This window comes from Idiotropiscis lumnitzeri, chromosome 9, assembly GCF_059441095.1.
Source record: "Idiotropiscis lumnitzeri isolate Australia: NSW breed Sydney's pygmy pipehorse chromosome 9, RoL_Ilum_1.0, whole genome shotgun sequence".
In the NCBI taxonomy this organism is placed as follows: Eukaryota; Metazoa; Chordata; class Actinopteri; order Syngnathiformes; family Syngnathidae; genus Idiotropiscis; species Idiotropiscis lumnitzeri.
This window is the reverse complement of record NC_142399.1, coordinates 18,409,915-18,430,867: the sequence shown is the minus strand read 5'-3', so window position 1 is coordinate 18,430,867 and position 20,953 is coordinate 18,409,915. Positions and strand designations below refer to the sequence as shown.

At 39.8% G+C, this 20,953-nt stretch overlaps 1 protein-coding gene across 1 annotated transcript in view; it reads right to left on the bottom strand.

Annotated features, from left to right (window-relative positions):
* ttc27 (tetratricopeptide repeat domain 27) overlaps positions 1-20,953 on the bottom strand; it is a 53,371-nt gene that overhangs the window by 11,417 nt on the left and 21,001 nt on the right. Inside the window, exons 6-14 of the mRNA XM_088305668.1 lie at positions 19,464-19,622; positions 18,433-18,563; positions 13,210-13,322; positions 12,522-12,588; positions 5,730-5,843; positions 4,154-4,249; positions 2,396-2,518; positions 1,037-1,264; positions 797-895 (exon numbers count right to left, since the gene is read on the bottom strand). Of these exons, the coding sequence (XP_088161794.1) occupies positions 797-895; positions 1,037-1,264; positions 2,396-2,518; positions 4,154-4,249; positions 5,730-5,843; positions 12,522-12,588; positions 13,210-13,322; positions 18,433-18,563; positions 19,464-19,622 (1,130 nt within the window). The remainder of the gene's footprint in view (positions 1-796; positions 896-1,036; positions 1,265-2,395; positions 2,519-4,153; positions 4,250-5,729; positions 5,844-12,521; positions 12,589-13,209; positions 13,323-18,432; positions 18,564-19,463; positions 19,623-20,953) is intronic.

Below are 20,953 nucleotides of genomic sequence, written 5' to 3'. Positions count from 1 at the left end.
AAGGTAACCCAAACTTTAGACACAGTGTTTGAGTATGACGGACCAAAGTCTGAAGAGTTCTTGCATACAATACTGAAACAGTTCATTTTCTTGGTTGGAAAATGATAACCGCAAACTGATTTTGACACAGAGACTTTTGTTATACCGCAATGTGCTGGACACTCCCCTCCGAAAATAGTGGAACAAAAAGGCCAATTCCGATTTTTTAACAAGATTTAAGGCATCATTTTTAAATCTTAATAATCTTAAGTCCAAGTTGGACTTCTGAGTCAAGAAGAGAACAGTAAAAAGTTTTTGGTAAACTGCAGCCCAATAGTGTGGTATGATGACCAATTATTGTTAATATCATTTTCAAAACAAATTGAATATAGTGTGTCAATAAGAAAGGAGTGAAAATACTGAATGCAATCAAAGGCCTTTCACATTCAACAGGAAAAAGTAGAAATGTGTTTTGTCGGCAAATATTACAATACAATACAACTTTGTTTATACAGCGCATTTCACAACAGCTGGAGCTGTAACTAAGCACTTTCCTTATGGCGTAATATCGTTGATAATCATTGTGAATTCCTATACTTGTACAATGTAGGACTCAATAATATTTGTAGTCATTATTCAAATGGGATTACATTATTTTTCTAAAGTCTAGACATGAGAGAGTGTGTGTGTAGAGAGAGATATAAGGGACTGAAAAGCAATGTGTTGTAAAGCGATAGATTTATGGGTTGGTCTTTTTTTTTTTCTTCTCCTGACTCCTGCTGTAACGTTTCATCAGCATGTTTATCTTGGTACTCACATCTGGCTCCAGTCCCACACATCTTTGGAAAGCCTTGGCCGCTCCCTCGTAGCCCTCCAAGGCCAAGTAGGCACAACCGAGGGAAAACCACACACCAAGCTAAACACAGTCACAGTTCAATTTTTATTTTGTGTTGGATTTACAGTTCCATTCACTATGGCAGGTGAATGTTCGAAAGCAACTACTTTATGGTGACATTCCAAGTGAAGCATAACATCCCTAAACTACAGAATTACTTACCTGCAGAGCGTTGATTTTGAGTGAGCGTTCGAAGCAGTCGACACATTGCTGGAACTCCTTGTTACGAAGATGCAGCAGAGCTTTGGAGCGCATGGCTCTGGCACTGCGATGGCCCGAGAGCTCCCAAGCCCTGTCGTAGTACTGATGGTCTCTTAAGATGTCCCCCAGTAGGCAGTACAGACTCTGTGTCTCCTTTTTCTCCAACTCCCTACGAACGATCTCTTCAGCCTGAGCGCATGGAAAAACACTTGTCAGGTTTGTTGTGGTTAAAGCAAATTCTGGAGTGATTGCTCAGACGGGGCCATTGGCTTACACTATGCTCTTAATGACTTGGTCCAATTCGAAAACCGCAAGTGTCTAATGCTGTATTTGAATTAAGTTTCAGTTTCTTGAATGAGCTGTTTGTTCTTAAGACGGGAAAATGGAATCCCTTCTTCTTGATGCGTGATACTTGCCCACGGACGAACTCTCGACTATTTGAAAACCGTAGTTGTTTGTTTACATTCAAACTCGTCTTGAACAAAAGTTGAGTGATGCTGTGCTGTGGTCGTGGAGATTACACTTTCAGTGTCTTGGTAAACATTGATGATCCCGACGGCCTCGTGGACGTCGCTGCAAACTTCAATTCTGCTAGTCTCTCGTTCATCCAGTTACAGCTTCACATAACGTGTAACAACAGGGAATAAAACTTTGCGCTTCCTGTATGCTAACGGGAACTGTAAGGGGAGCTTTTGTACATTTTAATTAGAAATTAATCTATTATTTAGTTATTTATGATTGTATTATTATCATGGGATGTATTCATTTCACTTTCTGCGATTGTCATTTTTAAGTGCCATAGTAATAATTTTGAGTAATTGTGTTTTTTAATTTGCAAACTCTTTCGGTATGGACGCAACTTACAATGTCGCGTAAACAAACAGCCAAAACAACTGGTTGCATAGTATAACCGGTTTCTAATTACGGTCCATCAGTATTTCTTTTATGAGTTTGAGTTTGAAATAAACCACTGACTTTCCTCTGCCTTATTATCTTGCTTTATTTGAACATCCCTCCCCGGCTTGTCCTTGCCTGTTTGACTTGAATAACACTGTGTACAAAATTTAATCAGACTGAAACCGGCATCCAAGATTTACACATTTCGTTTTATTCCAAGGTGCGGGGAATGACACATTTATTTAAATTGATGATGATCTTTTTTGTGGAACAACTTGGGGACAGTATCCAGTAGCGTCGCCCAAGTAATTCAGGACCAAGAAGATTGTCGCGTGTATGGATTTAAAGCAGGAAGTGCATTTTCTGTTGGACAAATTGTTGATTTTTGTTCTTCTCCATGAATCTCAATGTGAGTCTGTATACCTTGCCATGTTGTCCAAGTCTCTCGTAGCATATGATAACATCTTCCCATAGCTGCAGCTTTTCGTAAATGAGTAGAGCTGAACTGATGCAGGCAAGGTCTGTCAGAAGAGTCGCCAACTGTTTCTGTAGAGAAAGCCAGACAGCATTTTTACGTTGACAGATTTTGTTCAAGCAGGTTTCCAATCAACAAGTGGACTGGTACCAGAGTCCAAGCTGTGTGTTGAGGCGAATCTGATTACGTCTAGTCTGAATTTCTCTTCCTCACACACCAGCTCGGGCTCTTTCTCTGCCAAAGAGGTGACGTTCCATGCCCCTAGCGCTAGCTTCTGTAGTCAGGAATCAGATCGACCAAGGTCCTGGCCTCTGGCCCCTCCCACAGGTTGCAAGGCCATAGGTAAGCAGACCCACGTTGACTTTTCGGGCCATCCGACACTCGCTACTGAGCACCACCTCCAGGGCTGGCTTCAGAGGCGGTCCCAGTGACCCACGTCCGCACAAGGGAAAACAAGGTCCAAAATGTTCACTCGTCAGAACGAGGCTTTTGAGCTGTGCTTTGTCTGGTCCGGTAAGGTGACAACAGCTCACAGAGACATTGCGTCAATGTTAATTGAGAAGCTACACTCATACTAGAAACAATGAGAAAAGGAACAATGTAACACAATTTATACTTACGGTGGAATTAATGTAAAGCCAATGTTATCTTGATGCTATGCCTTCACATTTAAGTGAAAAAAGAACTTCAATGTGAAATTCTGAAGTTATTCTCCCATTTTCTCTGAAACAAGTAGTATGTGAATTGGCATGAAAACAAAGCAGACTGAGACCAAGTCCACTTTCAACCCCCTGGCAATAAAAAGGGTCTTGTTTCTTCAGGCCATTCTCCATCATGAAAAAATGCATCACATCACCAGCTGCAATCAAGAGCCTCGACCTACTTTTGTGTCCCCAGGCTGCAATAGGGACTCTTCAATTCCAGCTTTATTGCTGTTATCAGTTATTATATGGCGCCTGGGTGAGCGCTACTCCCCAATATGCTCTTTCCCTCTTTCCTCCTTCAATGCCTCAGACAAGTGTAAATTATTCTATTACTGCAGTCTTTTTTTTAATACACATCTCTTAGGCATGTCTATTCGTCTTCCGTGCAGTTATGATGCTTTGTGGCTCAACAGATGTTGACATTTGTTTTATAGTTGTGTCCTCATGCAAGGACCATCGGGTCCTTTTCAAAGGTGCAGATGGTCGGCCACAATCGGAAGACAGCAAAGTAAACATGGACTTCATCTCATCCAGTCTAAATCAATTTAGGACACATTTTGACACCTCACTTTGGTTTGGTCAGACGCAATTTTTTATAAAATCTTCATGACACCTATCGGTGGTTTGTTATACACTGGAGAGAAATGACACAGCACAATGTGTTTAAATTGCTTATCATTAATTACAATTAAAGGCATAGACAATGCCACTCCATCTGTAATTAGCATGATTTATACATCTGCCAAGTGCTAATTGCACATATTTATGAATATGTCCCCATTTTGGAGTTTGAGACTAAATCTGTTGCTGCTAGAATGTCACCTTGCTGCCCGGTATTAGTGCAGAACTGAAAGGTTGTTTATGCTCGAGGGCCACACATACGGACTTAATGTGGAACTCCATGTGGTGACACAGACAGTGCTCCTTTTCAAGTCCAATCTGTTGTGGCCACACAAGCAAATGTGTCACAGAAAAACAACAAACAGTCACATTCTTTGTTACCTGGACAACCCATCTGGTTGGAGCATGGCAGCAGTAAAAGACTTTCAGACGTTCAGTCAAGGGACAGTTCTCGTCTTCAAAATGGTCGACTATTGCCTGAAATGGAAAACAGAAACAATAAAAAAAAAATGTATTCCCTTCTAACAAGATTACTGCAAATGATTTTAATCAGTTGCCACCCATAACAGACGCCTCAAATCGCTACTTTGAAGGGTCCTGCATTAAAAAGATCTATCTATACGGTGCCTTTACAGGATTCTTATCGGTCCTTTTTTGGTTCGAAAACACCAAAACGAAAATATTAGAATTAGCAATTTTTCTTTGAAATAAATGTACTTGACTTGCAACTACATCGACATCAAGACAAAACGAGCAAATAATTTTAACCAATCACTATTATACTGTTAAGCATTTAATCAACAAATAATTTTTAGAGTAAAAGAAAACCTGTATGGCGCAACAAGACTGGATCCTACAAATATGAAACATTTTAAAAACGATAAATATTTTAAATATTCGACGGCCGCTGTCTTGCCTGCTTTCTATCTCTCTCTGCTGCAACCCACGTGATTCAAATGATCCAATAACCAGCAAGGTCTGCAAAAGCTAGATAACGATCCTGATGATTTGAAAGAGATGTGTTGAAGCAGGGAATTATGGTAAACAGGCAGGAAAGCGGCCCTCGAGGAACAGGATTGAAGAAGCTGAATCAACTTCTAATGAGCAACATTGTGAATATTGTTCCAAATAAACAACACTGGTGCAAATGTATTTCCTCTAATTGCCCGCGTGACACAGATGCAATTCTACATAGAACTTGTTAAAAAAAAGCGAAAAAAAAATAAAACAAGTTGCCTATCAAACTGACATTTCCATTTCAGTTAAGGAAGAGCAATAATAAATACATTGTACGTTTCAATTTGTATGCATGACAAGAAGACAGGTGAGTTATTTCCTGTTTTTGACAAGAACTGGATTTGCCTCGGACTGGCTGTACACGCAAACATGAACACAGACATCTGAGGAGACATGTCACTGACACCACATAGCATCATGACCCAAACTACTGGTGGTGAGGTGCCTTGTTCTCTTCATTTGTTTTTCATTTGCCTTTGTCTGTTACTTCAGGTCTGACACCGTAATGAACACAAACCCATCAAATGAGCCACAACAAGTACTTAATGCCATCGTTGTCAAACTCCATCAAACTACGCCATTCTGACTGACTTTGGGCATTGCGACACAGACATGCTGACCAGATATGCCATCCAAACACTATTCCCAAAAGGCCTCATCGTTCCTTAACAATGTAAACGTCCTGCATCTCGGCAGCGGATCCACACAGAATACAGACAGATACATCTTTATTGGGGCCCAATAAAATAATTGGAGGGCCCTTCAAACAACGGACAAAATAATTGGACAAATGGCGAATGTTTGCTGATTACTTTTACCTTCGTGTTGTCTGATCAGTTCGAGTCATGGTAAACAAGTAACAGTGGCTTCATTATTTATTACACAAATCGATACAAGATTAAACTGATGTTCATGCCACAAACACCAACATGTAGTTTACCTGAGTTTGCATCATGGCTCGCTCAATACATCGGGAACTTCCTTTTTCCAGTTTGGTCCTGAGGCAAAGTGCTGACACCTCCACAGCCCAGAACTTGGGCTGAGACAGTAAACACTGTAGACACACAAAATAGACAAGTTCAAATCTCAAGTATGGCAGGAAAAGATTGAAGGGAACTTTTAGGCAATGGCTGTGGAGCACACTGTAGCTGCCGTGGCTACGAAACTCGCCGGAACTTGGGTCTGCTTCCTTCCACTTTGATCCTACTTTTGCTGTCATTTTTACTATTTTGTCTGAATGTGCTTTTTCAGTGACATATTACATGCATTAAAGAGGAATATTTAGAGTTTTGCAAAGATTTCGGGTTTTTTTTAATACTTAAATTCATTTTGAAAATATTTCTACTGTAGTTATTTTTGCACAGTGCTACATCTTATTGGGGAATAAAGTTTGAATTGTACGCAATTTATTAAATGGTTCATGATGCTAGCTTGGATCCCTTGCAGTTTTGGCCATCGGCTAAAAATGTGAGTGAATCAGAATTTGGAGCATAATCACACAGCAATAAGTCTGTCCTTTCAAACAACTTGGAAGAATCAACATTCCTCAAGATTTATGAGGCCGTTTTTCTTTCGTAGTATGATCACGTTAGTTAACCCATAGGAGATGAAAATGTTTGAACGTACTTTTGACACTCTGGGTGTGGAATCAAATGAACACAAACAGAAGAAGCATCCAAATCAAACCTTTTGATTTGCAATTTTGATATTTTGTCAAATATGATGTGCAATGAATTCAATGTGCAGTGGAATAATCCACTTTTTTTCCTCGACATTTTCAGAGAAGAGAAGACCTTTTCGTAGCATTAGCATGGGCCACATATCTGAATGAATGAAGTAGAAATCAAAAACATGTGCTTCATTAGGTTAATTCAATTTCAATTTTTTTTGAACATGCATAAGACCACAGTCGACCCAATTGAAAACTGCAACAGTTTTTTTATTTTGAATACTATTATTCAACCAGGCTCTACAGAACCGGTGTCAAACGCCGGTCCTCAAGGGCCGCTATTTGGTATGTTTCAGATATTTCCCCCTTCCAACACACCTGATTCAAATGATCATCAGCAGGATAACAATTTTGATCATTTGAATGGAGTGTGTCAGAGGAGGGAGACATCTAAGACATGCAGGATAGTGGCCCTCGAAGACCAGAGGACCTGAATCAATAATTGAAGCCAGAACATCTTGACTGTGTGGCAGATGTGCTCATTAAAGTTTCCACCTTTCAGTCAAATGTTGTCCTGATGCTTTTGTAGTTATTTTGACGCGGGTCAAGTGGTGTGCACCGCGCCAGACTTGGCTTTTAAGCGAACCCAAACCATCTCTTCCAAGTGGACTCAGCCCACAGACTCCACACCAGTGGTAGTTTGAACCAAACGGTTTCAATTCGAAATGTCTCATTTGCTTTCCAATTCAGTTTCCTCGACGTGCTTTGCATCCACAAATGAGTAAATAGGTCATGACTTTGGGGAGTTTCACTGTGGTCGGCCGGGTAGACGCGAACATAATCGTAATGATTTTGTACTAATTGTGCTTTTTCCCCGACCAATGACATCAAATGCTTATGTCTTCTAAAATGTTCCTATACCATTAACCTTGAGTCAGCGGTGTATAAAGACATTTTAAGGATTTGTCCCGATAATGGGGTTCAAAACAGGTCCAACCTGACAATAGTATATATCAAACATGCTCAATATTTACAACCAAAAATCACGTGTGTAGGGAAAGCCAAATATTCATTCTTTATGCATGAAGCCCGTCACATAAAAATAATCTCTTAAGACTCTTTCGAGACCTCAAGTTGTCCTCCGGCTAGGAGGGCGACATAGGTCAGTCAATGGCGAAGACGGCCAGACATGTGACAACCATCTAACCAGCCTGCAGATTCCTGGATCTACATGTAGACTGGGAAGATGCCTGCTCACAGAGCCAGCAGCATTCCTGTCACACAAGGTTACGTTACATTAGTATGTCGCAACCTGACGATAATGGCAAAGGATGACAAAAAAAGATAAACGGGTCAAATAGTCTTTTTTTTCACCCCAGTGGCCTATTTGTATGTATAGGACACTCCAATTACTTTGTTTCAAGCGAATGCTGTTACGTATGTCCACCTTGGCTCAAAGTTGGGGTGAAACGAGTTGTCCTGTAATTTGAATACCTCAAATCAAAAATATGCAAGGAATTTTCCCTGCCGCGGGTATCCTTTTATTTGCTGCGCACGCAGTCAAGCCAGTCGCAGCAACAATTGTTCATGCTAAACATGACACGTGGCTAACACGGTCAGAAGGCCATCTTCAAAATGAAATCTTACCAAATAATACATGGACACTAATTCCTTTCCCTGCTTTTATTTTGAAGTTATTACTAGCATGCAATGGCTGACTTCCCAACAGGAGAAGCTCGGTTACATTGATGTCACTAACTGTTTCCACAAACAACAACACGTCCCCATCCTGAAATCATGTTGAATCACTGATTAAGGATGCTAAAAAAAATAATTACGCTGTCAGCGTATACCAGCATGTTACCAGCGTTAGCGGCTAATGGCTAGCAGCTATTAATGCCCGATTTAGGCTGTCAAGAGTCGTCGGATGACTTTTTAACGGTTTAATAGGCGAAAATGATGGTGATGAGCTGACAGTTGCAGTTCCTACTGATTTATTTTTTTATTTTTCTTTAGCTGTATAAATCACTACATTGTTTCTGACTTCATTTTCATACTCACTCACTATTTCAAGAGAAGAAAATGTTTGCGGCTGCGCACAGGTTAAATTCAAGTTCAAAATAGGATCTAAAAATGAAAACCAATTGGTCGATTAAATTGTGTGTTATTTTAGCTTCTGTATTCAGAATTTTTCTTCAGCCAAGCAAAAAATATGTGTTTTTCATTTTTTTAAATTTTATCCCAATACCAAAATATTCAATAGCTGCAGCTGTCGCTCAAATGACAACGAATGGTGCGATCCAACACTGATGTACCTGACCTTGGAGTTCACTTGATTTCTTTGGAGGTTATTGTAGGCTCCATTGCAAACCTTCATGTTACCCATCTCTTCACTTGGCTAATTAGAGGACACACCTTGGTTTGACCATGTCCTTATGGTCAAAAGTCAAGTCAAGTCAAACTATTCCATCTTCAAACCTTACAGCACATAAATACAGAAATAAATTACATTACCTAATTCTCATGTTCATGTTCAAATTTAGAAAACACCTCTTCCTTACACATTTATGACCCATTCAAACGTCATACTGTGCAGATCATCTATGGAACATTTTACTCACAAAGTTCCAATTAAAAAAAATACTTCATACTTCATTTACCTCCTTCCACATTCCTTGAAATTTAAAAATATAGTTCTGGAATGAGAGCGAGAGCGAGAGAGAGAGAAAAACAACAATCAAGTCAATCAGCTGTCCTGGAGCATGTGTCACATGTACGGTAACTACAACAACAATTGAAATATTCTTATGAAAAACACTATTTTTTGCAACAGAATGATTTGGCATCGAACGATTCCAGCTGGATCTGCTAACCTCTGGAGACCTGCTGTTTTTCAATTTTAATTTCCTGTTCTGACATCCACTCTTATCAGCCTGGACAGATTCAGGATCGTCACCGAATAAGCCAAGTGCCCTATCGTATTACTTTATTGAGATGTCTCCAGACGAATAGTCTGTCTCCAAGTGAGATCTGTTGAATTAAAGAGACAGGCTTGTCTTGCGACGTTTATCAGTTCCAGTTTAGTTTTCAATGATGGAACTCAACTTGGGTCCCTGACGCTCAAGTGGCGAGTGGGATAACTTGAAGACATCAGGAACGCCTCATTACGCCAAGATGACCTCAGAGTGACCGGAGTCTGACGACAATGAATTAATCGCTTTTGCAGCTGCTTTAAGTAAAAACGGCTCTCTATTCACACTTGAACAGAAATTACAGCAGAATCTTGAAAGGCAAACAATCTATGACAAGACGGTCCAGTAGTTCCAAAAAAAAAAAAATATAGGGTCAAACTCATGCCATCGTGTGTAACTGGTCTGAACTGAAAATTTCATGTAACTTTACGAAGAGAGAAGATAAAAAAAGTAACATAAACAATCGATCCCTCAGATGCATTTAACTTTATGGTTCTACTGTATCCGGTCTGCACCCCACATAAGATTATATTTTTTTGCTTCATGAAATTCTTTGATAAACCAGATGAACTTGACAAGACGCTACTATTACATATTTGAGCACAAGGCTCAATATCAGAGTGACTGCCCTGTTACCAGTTCAAGTGAAAATTAAACTATTATGGAAGTCACCATCAACTTGATGCTCTTTACTGCGAGCACAATTAAATATTCGAGATTAAAATGCCAGGGAGAGCAATTCAGAAAACTAGCTGTATAAATATGTACAGATGCACCATCATCAACAGGCCGGTCCAAACGGAGTTGTTATACAATAGCCATTTGTCAACTCCCAACCAGCAACAGTGGGATAAGCAAGCAAAAAAAAAAAAAAAACAGGGATGGGGGGGTTGTAACTTTTTCAGTCTTTGGAGACTTCAATCACAATTTTGATGCTGTGTTTGAAATTGTTAAACATTTGTCACCAACGACACCCATGTGATAGCAACTAGAATCAAAGATTAATGGCTAAGCTGTATACAAGACACCAAACACTAATAAGAGCCAAATAACCAAATCCAATGAGATCAAACACAGACAAACATCTGAATTAATTTGCACAATCTACATTCAATACCCCATAGCAAAAATGGAATGGAAAAATTATTTAAAAATTAAACTGTTTCACTACATTTATAAATTGGCTTGTTTAAAACCAATCCATGTGATGCGTTGTTGCAGAAGGGGTAGTAATTAAGCCTCCGTTTCATTCTAATATCCACTTAATGGATGATAGAGATTTTGTTTATTTCATCACTCATGGCGTCACTGATGGTGTAGTGGTACACTCGCCGTTTGCGTGATTGGTTCCCACTCAGTGATGGTGTCTGTGTGTGCCCTGCAACTGGCTGGCGACCAGTTCAGGGTGTAGTGTGCCTTTCGCCCGTAGTCAACTGGGATAGGCTCTCTCCAGCACCCACACCGGACCCTGTACAAGATAAGCGGTGTGGATGACACACACAACGCACCATTCATGGCTCAAGACCTTTAAGAAGGCGTTGTGAAGAGGTTTGCTTTTGTGACGCTTTCAAAAGGCTTTTTGCACAGTGGCGGCTTCACGTGATCACGGATTTTAAAGTATTCGGCCGCCGTTGGCTTCATGCTTGTACTACCAAAATTAATGCCAGTGTTAAATTAGTGATTGAATGTATTTCTTAGGTTGTATTATGTTGACGTGAGTATGCAATAGCAACATAAGGTGTAAGACTACTTATTCAAATATGCTAGCGTTTTTATTTTTCACTACCTGTAAAGTTGTCGTGACAGTACAAAGATTCCACCCGACGATATATATAATTAGGGGTGTGCCAGTGACATATAGTGGCAGGCAAAAACAACTTTTCTTCACTTGGATGGCAAAATGTACAATTGACCTGTGTATCCATCTGTTACAGAAGAAGTCATGGTTCCCAGATCAGCTTTGTGTTCATCTACATAAGCCAAATTTTCACACTGAGTAAATACATTTGGGACTCAATTGAAACAAGATGATTCTGTCAGTTTGCATACATTTTGTTATTTTTGTTTGGTGGTTTACCATGAGGTTTTTCTTTTTCTGGGGGGGGGGGATTTTCACTCCCATTCCAACTCACTCCCAAAGAAAAAAAAATCCCATCCCATCCCCGTTTGAGACCCTAAAAGAAACCCATCCCATTTTACACCAGGTGAAAATGACTCCACTCCCATATTGCTCTCATTTTAGGATTCAGCTACATTAAAAAGGGCTGCACATCTGTCCGAATTATTTTTCTCCCTACTTTCCTGTGGCTCATGGTTTAAATCTATGTTTGTTTTTGTGGGTTTTTTTTTTAATAAAATGTTACATATTTAGAACTAAATTGAAATTTATTACTACAAACAACAGAAAAAAGTACAGAAAATAGGTACCTGTATTGATTCCCACGCACTGAGAATTAGAACCGAAGTGGTTCAATTATGAAAGGTACCATCCCTAATGATAATTTGGAGTGTAAGTATGAAGTACATTACTAATTGCAGACTTTCATCTTTGATTTGCGGGGATTTATGGCACAGCCAAATCAGGTAACCACTGTAGGAATATTGCACAATATTCCGTAATTTAATTACGATAAATCAGGTTTATCTACTTTTACTTCGATAAAGGGTCCTCATCAGGGATCATGGGAAAGATTTGTTCTCAAAAAGAAATTAGGAACTTACTGTAATTTTAATTGAAGTTTTCAAATGATGATGCTGTAGGACGCATAACATGCTGGTATGGGGCAGACTGTGCTTTTAGGAGAATGAAATTCAATAGCCTAATGTATATAACATGAAGTTATAGTTTCCTGAAATATTTATGGGATATGCGCCAGCATGCTCGCGACCCTTGCGAGGAAAGGTGGCTCAAATAATGAATGGATGGATATTTATATAATTTAATAATTGTTTTTCAAGGGTTTTTTTTTGCATGGATTATATTTTTTAATACATTTTAAAATCTCACTGTACTGCATTGACGTAGCCCCAATTGAGAAACACAGATTCAAAGTGTACGGCTGTTCATATTAATACTAAAGAAGATACTTACTGATGTGAAAGCCAAAAGTTCTTCTTGTGTCAGTTTGTGGACAGGGTTATTCTTGTGAAAATCAGTGCTGTAAAACACAAACACAAAAGTCCTTAGCAGGGTCAAATATAGTCCAAGAATAAAACAAAAACTGGCATATTTGGGCAGACAATAAGCTTCATGTCCTAAAAAAGCCAATGATAGTTATAATACCCTTTAAAAAAAAAACAGCCCAATGTGGAAGTACACAATTTTTTTCATTTTAGGGTGCGTGCGTGCGTGTATGTGTGTGTGTCTCGCCATAAAATTACGACAGCTCTGATGCTCATCCATTTCCAAGCAATCTCACAGGCTTCTCTGTTGACCTTCTCTTGACTTTCTACCCAGACTCTCCAACAGCACGACATTCAGCCGATTAGCTGAGTGGTCGAACGTGGATGGCATGTAACAGCTAAAAGTTGAAGTTGATGGTTCCAAAACAATTTGTTACTTCTCAGCAACACACACTCCTACTTGTAGTCATGTTCGCATACAGTAATTGTATTTAAGGTTTGAAGTTTTATTTTGTTTTTTGCCGTGCGCTTTTTGCTGCTGTGAGTGACTTGAAGCATGGATCACAGCATGGAATTAAAAAACAAGAGGAATGAGGGGAAAAAAGAATACTGTTAGTGTTTGAAGGTGGGGTGATCATCTAGTGTGGAAGACTTACCAGATCCCCAGGATGACCGCCTGCTCCTCCGCAGTGAGTTCCGGCAGCTTGTACTGGTCCGGCTCTGCTAAATTAATCTTTTCCAACACTGTGTCATCCCCAAGATTGCAATTCTGCATGTACAAAGAATAAATCAAATGTATGAACCACTGCATTTGACAACGGCGGAAAAGAAAACTAATCAAGTGAACCACATTTTCTTTGTCCCACATCAGTACTCATATTTGTCATCTTATTTTGCATGAGCCTAATGGTAATGTCAATTGAACAAATCTTAAATTCCGAATGACACCAAATATACTTTGTGCTGGGATTGAGGGGGCATATATTCCAAGGAAGTCTGTCAGTCCACGTGCAGTCATTTCTGTTGCAAAAATCACTTAATGGCTTTCACAGAGTTAGTCGGCAGGGTCCTTTTTTACCATGCTTCATACTGTTAATGTCTGACTGTTTAGGAGCGGGGCCACTGAGATCTTTGAAGTCAGGCTTCAGGTAGAAATCAGGAAAATCATCTGTGGGGTCAGTTGAGCTGCTCCTTCAGTGTACTACAGGGAGATTTAAGCTCTGCTGCAGATATGTTCTTTTTTTTCTCCAAAATTCCAGACACCTCTCGAACAGCCAAATCGATCGTACTCCCAACAGCGTGCCCACCTTCTGGTCATCACTGAGCGATGGCCCGGTTGCATACACTTGTTTTTTTTCTTTAATAATAAAGGATTATTTCTGAATTGCATAACAACCTTATCAATCCTGACATGGAGTCGAAGCTCACAAATCTGGCACAGTGAATTAAAGGCTCCATTAACAGCCAGTACCGGAAATTAACAGTCTAGAGTCATTGCCATTCAAAAAGAGAACGGGACTTTCATTTACTATATTACATTATAATACTCATGCAATCATAAAAAAAAAAATAATACAAAAAAGACTACTTTTTAACTACTACTCAACAGGTACTGAATTAGCGGTTGAAAGTGACCCTTTTGTTTACTCTTCCAGAGCTTCTGCACTTTGCTTTGGACTTTGGTTCCATTCATACATTTCAGGCCAGGGTTTACGTCGTTCCACACCTGCACATTTACATTGGTCCATTTCTCCTACGTTGCATACATGTGCATTTTTAATCCGAATGGCGACCCCGCCAAAATCAAAAGAAACAGGTCCTGTGTTGATTTTAATATTGGTTGGGAACGCTGGCGAATCTCCACTCAGAACTCCTGCCCGAAGCAGCAGTGAGTTTTTGGAAAAACTTGCATGCCTATTATTTTTTCTTTGAGTTTTTATTTAAAAACATTCCCTTTTTTTTCCTTTTAACATTGTACACAAATACCTGTTTTAGCAGCCACTGACAAACTTCATATTCACAGTAAAATAGTTGGTAAATATAATTCCAGTCTTTTTCAAGCTTTACTTAATGCCCAACGACGGCATGCCAGTCAGACAAACATTCACCCAGCAAGTCCGGTCATTCTCTCGCCTACAAAATAGTGCGACCGAACCATGTGCTACTGCGACCAATTGAGAAAAGTAGTGCTACAAATGGTACCAGTGAAAAAGTTAATGTAGACTGCTCATATGTGCTAAAAGATCTTTTGGTGGGTCCAAACAGCTCAGTCTGTGACCTGAGACGAAAGCAAAGAAGCCAAAAGGTCATTTACAACCAAAACCTGGCCCTATAAAACATTTGTGCTGCCACTTCCATTGTTATTTTGTCATAATATTTATCTGTAAGGCCTTTCTCCCCTTCTTTTTTACAAAGTACCTTGACCTAAAAATAGACCCGGATATATAAATCCATATTGAAAAGGGAGGCCTTAACGCACGGATGTTTTCATGATGGACCAGAGGGCAGCCAGCCATCTTACGTTTCCAACATTACGGACAACTTCTGTTAGCTTTTCGCTGACAATATTGTTCGAGGATAAGATCCCTGTATGGAGTAATTGGGAATGGTGATCGACAGAGGAGTGGTGAACATTTTGCAGGAAACGGTTTCCTGATGGACTTTGCTTTCCTTTCATTGTACATGGCCCAGACAACATGATGTGGGCTCATAGACTCAACGATATCATACAAGAGAAAATTTATATCACATTCTCACCGATGTACTGAGGACGAAGTGCTTCCCTCAGACTTATTGGTATTGGTACATTATGGCAATTTCGACAGCAAGTAACGCGAAAACCCTGCAGAAAAATCATCTATTCAGGCGTGCTTAGCAAGAAGCAATGCAAGATGGCCACCAGGAGCTTCACTTCTCACTAAAGTGAATAAGCAGCACTCTTAATCCATCATATACAACTCTGCGCCTTGAAGACATTCCACAATAGCAAGGCCTCCGCTATTTTCCCAGTCCACCTAGGGCTGGGGACAGAAAACTTAATTATTTCTGCTAAGGCGTTGAATATCTTTTTGGCCTTTAATTAAAGCAAAATCATCAGCATAAACAGAGAAAACTATGTTAACTGTAATTCCCGGTAAAAAACAGCTCCAAACACAAGAATGAGTTTTCTGAAGGAGGGCTTCCAGGTACGGTGCAGAGAGCATCCCAAACAATGCACAACACTGCCATACAACTTTATGCACCCAAAAAGGAGAACAAATGTCACCAGCGATCTGGCGACGGGTGAAATGGAAGAACGGAAGCGCTTCAAAAGGACGCAGGATGTTTATTTTTATGAATAAGGACAGAGGGACGACGACGGAAGAGTGCGCAGATCAAGGACGGAGGACGAACCAGCAATATGGAATAATGGGCTCATCTGTGGTTATTTGCCTGAAGTCCAAACATGCAGTCATCACTAAGTGTTTAGTGTGTCCTTTGAGATAGAGGACCTCACTGCAGTAATCCTTCAATTGATCCGTGTGACTTTCCACCCGTGGCCGGGCGTGCATTTCACACGTAGGCTTTCACTCAAGTCGTACTTAGTCCGACTAGAAAAAAATCCCCCTCATATTGCCATCATTTATGACACTACAGCTGGAGAAATACTACACAGAAACGCACTTACAAAGTGCTGAGTGAGTGTTGGACGACCTAGCTTCTCTTGAAAGTTCCGTCTTGAAAATGGCCTTGCAGGTGTATCTGCAATTAAATCCACTTTTCCCCCCCTTCAGCCATTGTGGTTTAAAAAAAAAAAGCAAGAATAAATTTAAGATTTTCAAACGGTCACCAGTTATGACTCTCCGGCGTGTTGTTTCCGCATAGCGCTGTCACCGCACAGGTGAGTATCCAATCACAAGCCACGTTCATCACCTTCGACGTAAAGCCAGCGAGAAGGTCTTCCTGTCATCAACTCGTAATCTGATTGGCTATTGCAACTGTCTATCAACTGTAAAGACCACTCACACACAGAATAGATGCCCGCACGATTGTATTTGAATGCCTTGGACGAATATTATGAAATCTGCCTGGCAACACAAGCTTGCTGAATTCTGATTGGATAAAAACTCTCACCTAAGAATTCAACACGAGGATATAATATGACATCAATGTGAAGAATATGATCATGATTTTTTTAATTACATTAGGCCAGCAGAGAAGGCCTTGAAGGCCTTGACCGCCCACCAATGCTTTCTACACTTGAGTAACACTCTGGTAGGTAGACAGTGACTGACTGACTTGGCCATCTGTTTTTGTCTCATAACGTTTGGTAGCTTTGGCTGGATGTTTTGGGTTATCCATCTGTAGAACACCTTTACCATTTTTTGCAGCAATTGGCTCAATGTGATAATTAGATAAACCTGATATACTGTTACTTCTATCAAAAGTCACATCATCCATTAACACTAGTGGCACAGTTTCATGTTCATTCATACTGTACATGCCAAAACAATTGCAGTGTCTTTGAGATATGGCATGCTTTGGATCTGGTGACAGTCTCTTCATAACTCTTCTCTTCACATCACATTTGAATTTAAGAATTAAAGTAATCTAACGGCATAAACAAAAGAAAACATTTTTATGAAGTATCTTGGACAAAGTAATCATTTTCTTAAAGTGAGATCCTGGCAGCGACAAACCCGGAAGTGCGATGTCATTTCAAGAATAATGCCGGGCTCCGCACGAGAAGTGTACAAAGCCAGTCAGAAATCGAGTCTGAAAAAAAAAAGCGATATTTCATAATTATCTGAGGGAATCCAGGTGTTTGAAAAGTTGAAGGAAGAGACGCTTGTTAGAATTATGCTTGTTGGACCATACATGAACTAGCCACATGCCAAAAATTGGCATGTGGCTAGTTCATGTATGGTCATGTATGGTCCCAAAACGACCGAACATGGAGTGGTGACGAGACCTATTGACACTGGAAGAATGGTAAGAGGCTGCCTACCTTTTTGAAAAGCCTTTATCATAAACAAAACAGTTGAGAAAACAGACAAGTGCTTGTCACAAAGAATACTCATCAACACAGTGTGAAATTCATTCCATTTGCGAGAACGAAACTGGTCAATTTACGGGCCCTTTTCTTTTCTTTTGGCCACTCAAACAAATTTGCACCTGAATGTGAACAATCCCTTGGCACACAGCGGCAAGGCATTTCGCCGAAAAACGCAATAATGGCAAAGAGCAGTTAACGGGACAATCAACAATGAAGTAGAATTGCGGACTGACAACACGGCCTTCTTGAAATGACGTCACTCGCCGGAGATTGCCGAACATACGCATTTTCGTTGTTGAGCGTGTTGCTTAGTGTCTAATTATAAATCTGGATTGATTGCGTAAAAAAAAAAAAAAAACTAAATTAGCAAAATTAGCAAAATTATTCTTAAAATAGTTTCAGCCGTAATTATTACTTAAAAGATGGTTGACCAAGTTTACTTCACACAAGGTCTTTAATGTTGGTTTGGCTGTTCAAATGTTATGTGCCATAAAGGGTATTTTTCATAAATGTGTGCCCTTTGCACTGTGGTAAAAAAGAAAAAAAAACTGATTTTTTGGGGGGGGTTTATTCAAACCTTGGTTGTAAAAGGCACATATTCTAGACTTTGTACTGGCATAGAGAAATGCATTCTGAAAATTTTTACAATATTAAAAGAGTATGTTATTCAATGATAAACAAATATATACATTTTATCTATATTTAAAATGGTGGTTTGTGTCATACGTCTGATTAGAAAGTGTGTGATCCTATGTGGGCCCCCATTAGCGCTGAGAAAAAAATTGGGGCCCTCCCCATTATACAAGTTAAGTTTACCCACCCCTGCTAAAGAAGTCCCTCATACCGTGGGTAGTAGAGCTTGCAGAGTTGGTGAGGGACTCGCAAAAGATTGATCTTGATCCTGCATTCTCTTGACCTCAAGGATGAGCTGAGCCAAATACTTTTGCTGGAAATAGGTACGTTTTCCCAAGGCACCTTTAGAGACCAAAAATAAACAAAGAAATAGGTTGCTGTTGTTCATTTTATAGTCCAAAAATTAGGCTGACTTATATAGCAAAAAGTCTTTCAGTTCAGAATGTCATCATTTGTATTTCGGGGGGGGGGGGGGATTGTAATTCACAGGAGGACTGTGGCTATACAATAAAACAGGAAGAAACAACAAATGTCATAAATGAGTCCCACTGATTAGCTGTGAAGAATCTATTTTCTCTGTTAATAATACTGATGATAATAATAATGACAATGACGATAATAACAACAATAATAATAACAATAACAATAATAATGTGTCATTCATAGTAATAATTATATTTGGCCTTTCTTCACAGAGGATTACAAAGATATGTCTGTGATTATCAACATGCGTTCGAGCAACGTTTGTGTTCCGATATCCGTTGGTTAGAGGGGAACAAACAACACCGTCACATAGGTGCTATTTGTTAATCCCGTGTCGTTAACGTTCAGGTAGCAGAGGCTATGTGGTTGCTTTAAATACACAAAGTGTCATTCTTTTAGTTTTGCGCTTAATTTTACAGTAGCCTTGAGCTTCGAGAGGGGAAAACACCATGAAGCCTCTTTTTTGAGAATATTTGTGGTACCAATCACGTATTAGGGCCCGATTAACCGGCCTGCCGATTATGACCAAACACTCAAACATCAAACATCGTCCAAAATGAGAGCGCTTAAGACAACACTCAAATCCCTTGTCGGTGCTTTTTCTGACATAAATTAAAAAACGTTTTACTAAATCAGATTCATCGACAAAATCACTTACAGACTAAACAATTATTAAGATACCCGTTAGTTGCTATTTTAGTCGTGAACTTGTGATGAATGGAAGAAAAGAAAACAATATAATATTTATAAACATCATACCGGTCGTGTTGATGTCAAGCATTGAGAGCTCCCGGGCTTTCTTGATGTGTTCCTTGGCGGCCTGGTATTCGAAGTAGGTCAGACTACAGTAAACACACTCCAAGTGGAATTGGATTGCCAGGTTTCTCTGCTCAGAGAACAGAGACTCGCATTTCAGCACTGCAGGGTTAGGAAGAGGAAAAATTCATCACCACTAAAAATCTGTCAGTCCTTTTTTAAGGCAGTCAATATTTTGATCATATTTTACCTTATAGCTATTCATATATACAGGAGGTCCCTGACTTACGAACATTCATAGATTTGTATACTTGTATGGCATGTCTTATATTTGTCGTAGGTGCTTGTTACTTCAATACTTGTGTTTCACATCCTGCCGGGGACAAATTCCTTGTACGTTTTACATATTTGGCCAATAAATGAAGGTTTACTGGTCCATCCTACCATAACCTCACTTATGGTCATGAGCCAAAGGCCCCTTTCGATGCCACGTCCGCTGTTCACTAATTGATTCCCACAAATTGTCAGCTTGCTCAGATTTGCACCACCTCAGAAATGCGCTTAATGCAACTGCGCATCAGCCTCAATCGCTGGTACAAAGATTAGTCGGAATTTCCAGGCAAGCTAAACTCTACTCCGTATATTCGCTGTAAAAGACGTTGGCGAAACGTGTCGCAGGAGTTAAATCTGCGTCGCTCCTACGGTGCGTTAAAATGTGTCCTTGCGGTCCGTAGTGCAAAAAAAATTGGGTGCCAGAACACTGCCCTAAAGAAGTATACTAAGCTTGCGAGCTAATCACAGGGTCTGATACTGTAAATCAGAGATGGCCAATTAACTTTTCAAATGGGACATGTTAAATATGAATTTAATGTATTAGTCCAAAACATTACACTGCAGAGTTTTAATAAACAGCCATTGTAGCCCTGTGGTGCTCATGAGAAGACAATGCGATTTAGTGATGACTTGCAATACAGCCAATGCATGCAGACGCAGTATATGAAACTGTACATTTGCATAGAGCGTTATCACGCCAAATCTTGGCCCACTTCCCTCCACTCTGCAGGAAATAATAATGAGTCTAACTTTAGGAGCACTGCTGTCATTTTGGCTGTTCTCCATTTTTGGGAAAAATTGTTGCGAGAAGGGTCAGAAAATTAAAAACGTTGCAAAGTTGTCAACACTGCAGGCAAGATGCACCTTTTATTTGCTATTTCGCTTGCACAAGCTTCCACATATGTGCACATAAAAAAACACCACATATTTTAGATTTCACTTTGACTTCATGGTCACTGAGTGGGGCAGTCATAGACTGTGGGTGGGCGGGAAAGTCCTTTCAAATTGAGCTACAATTTACAATTTTGATGAGAAAAAAAACAGTTCCTCTAACATTTACAATAAACAAAGACAAAACTATGCACTACAAGGACGACACACAGTAGATTGAGTGAGTGACTGTTTGACAAAATGGAGTCCAGTATTTATCTATCACATTG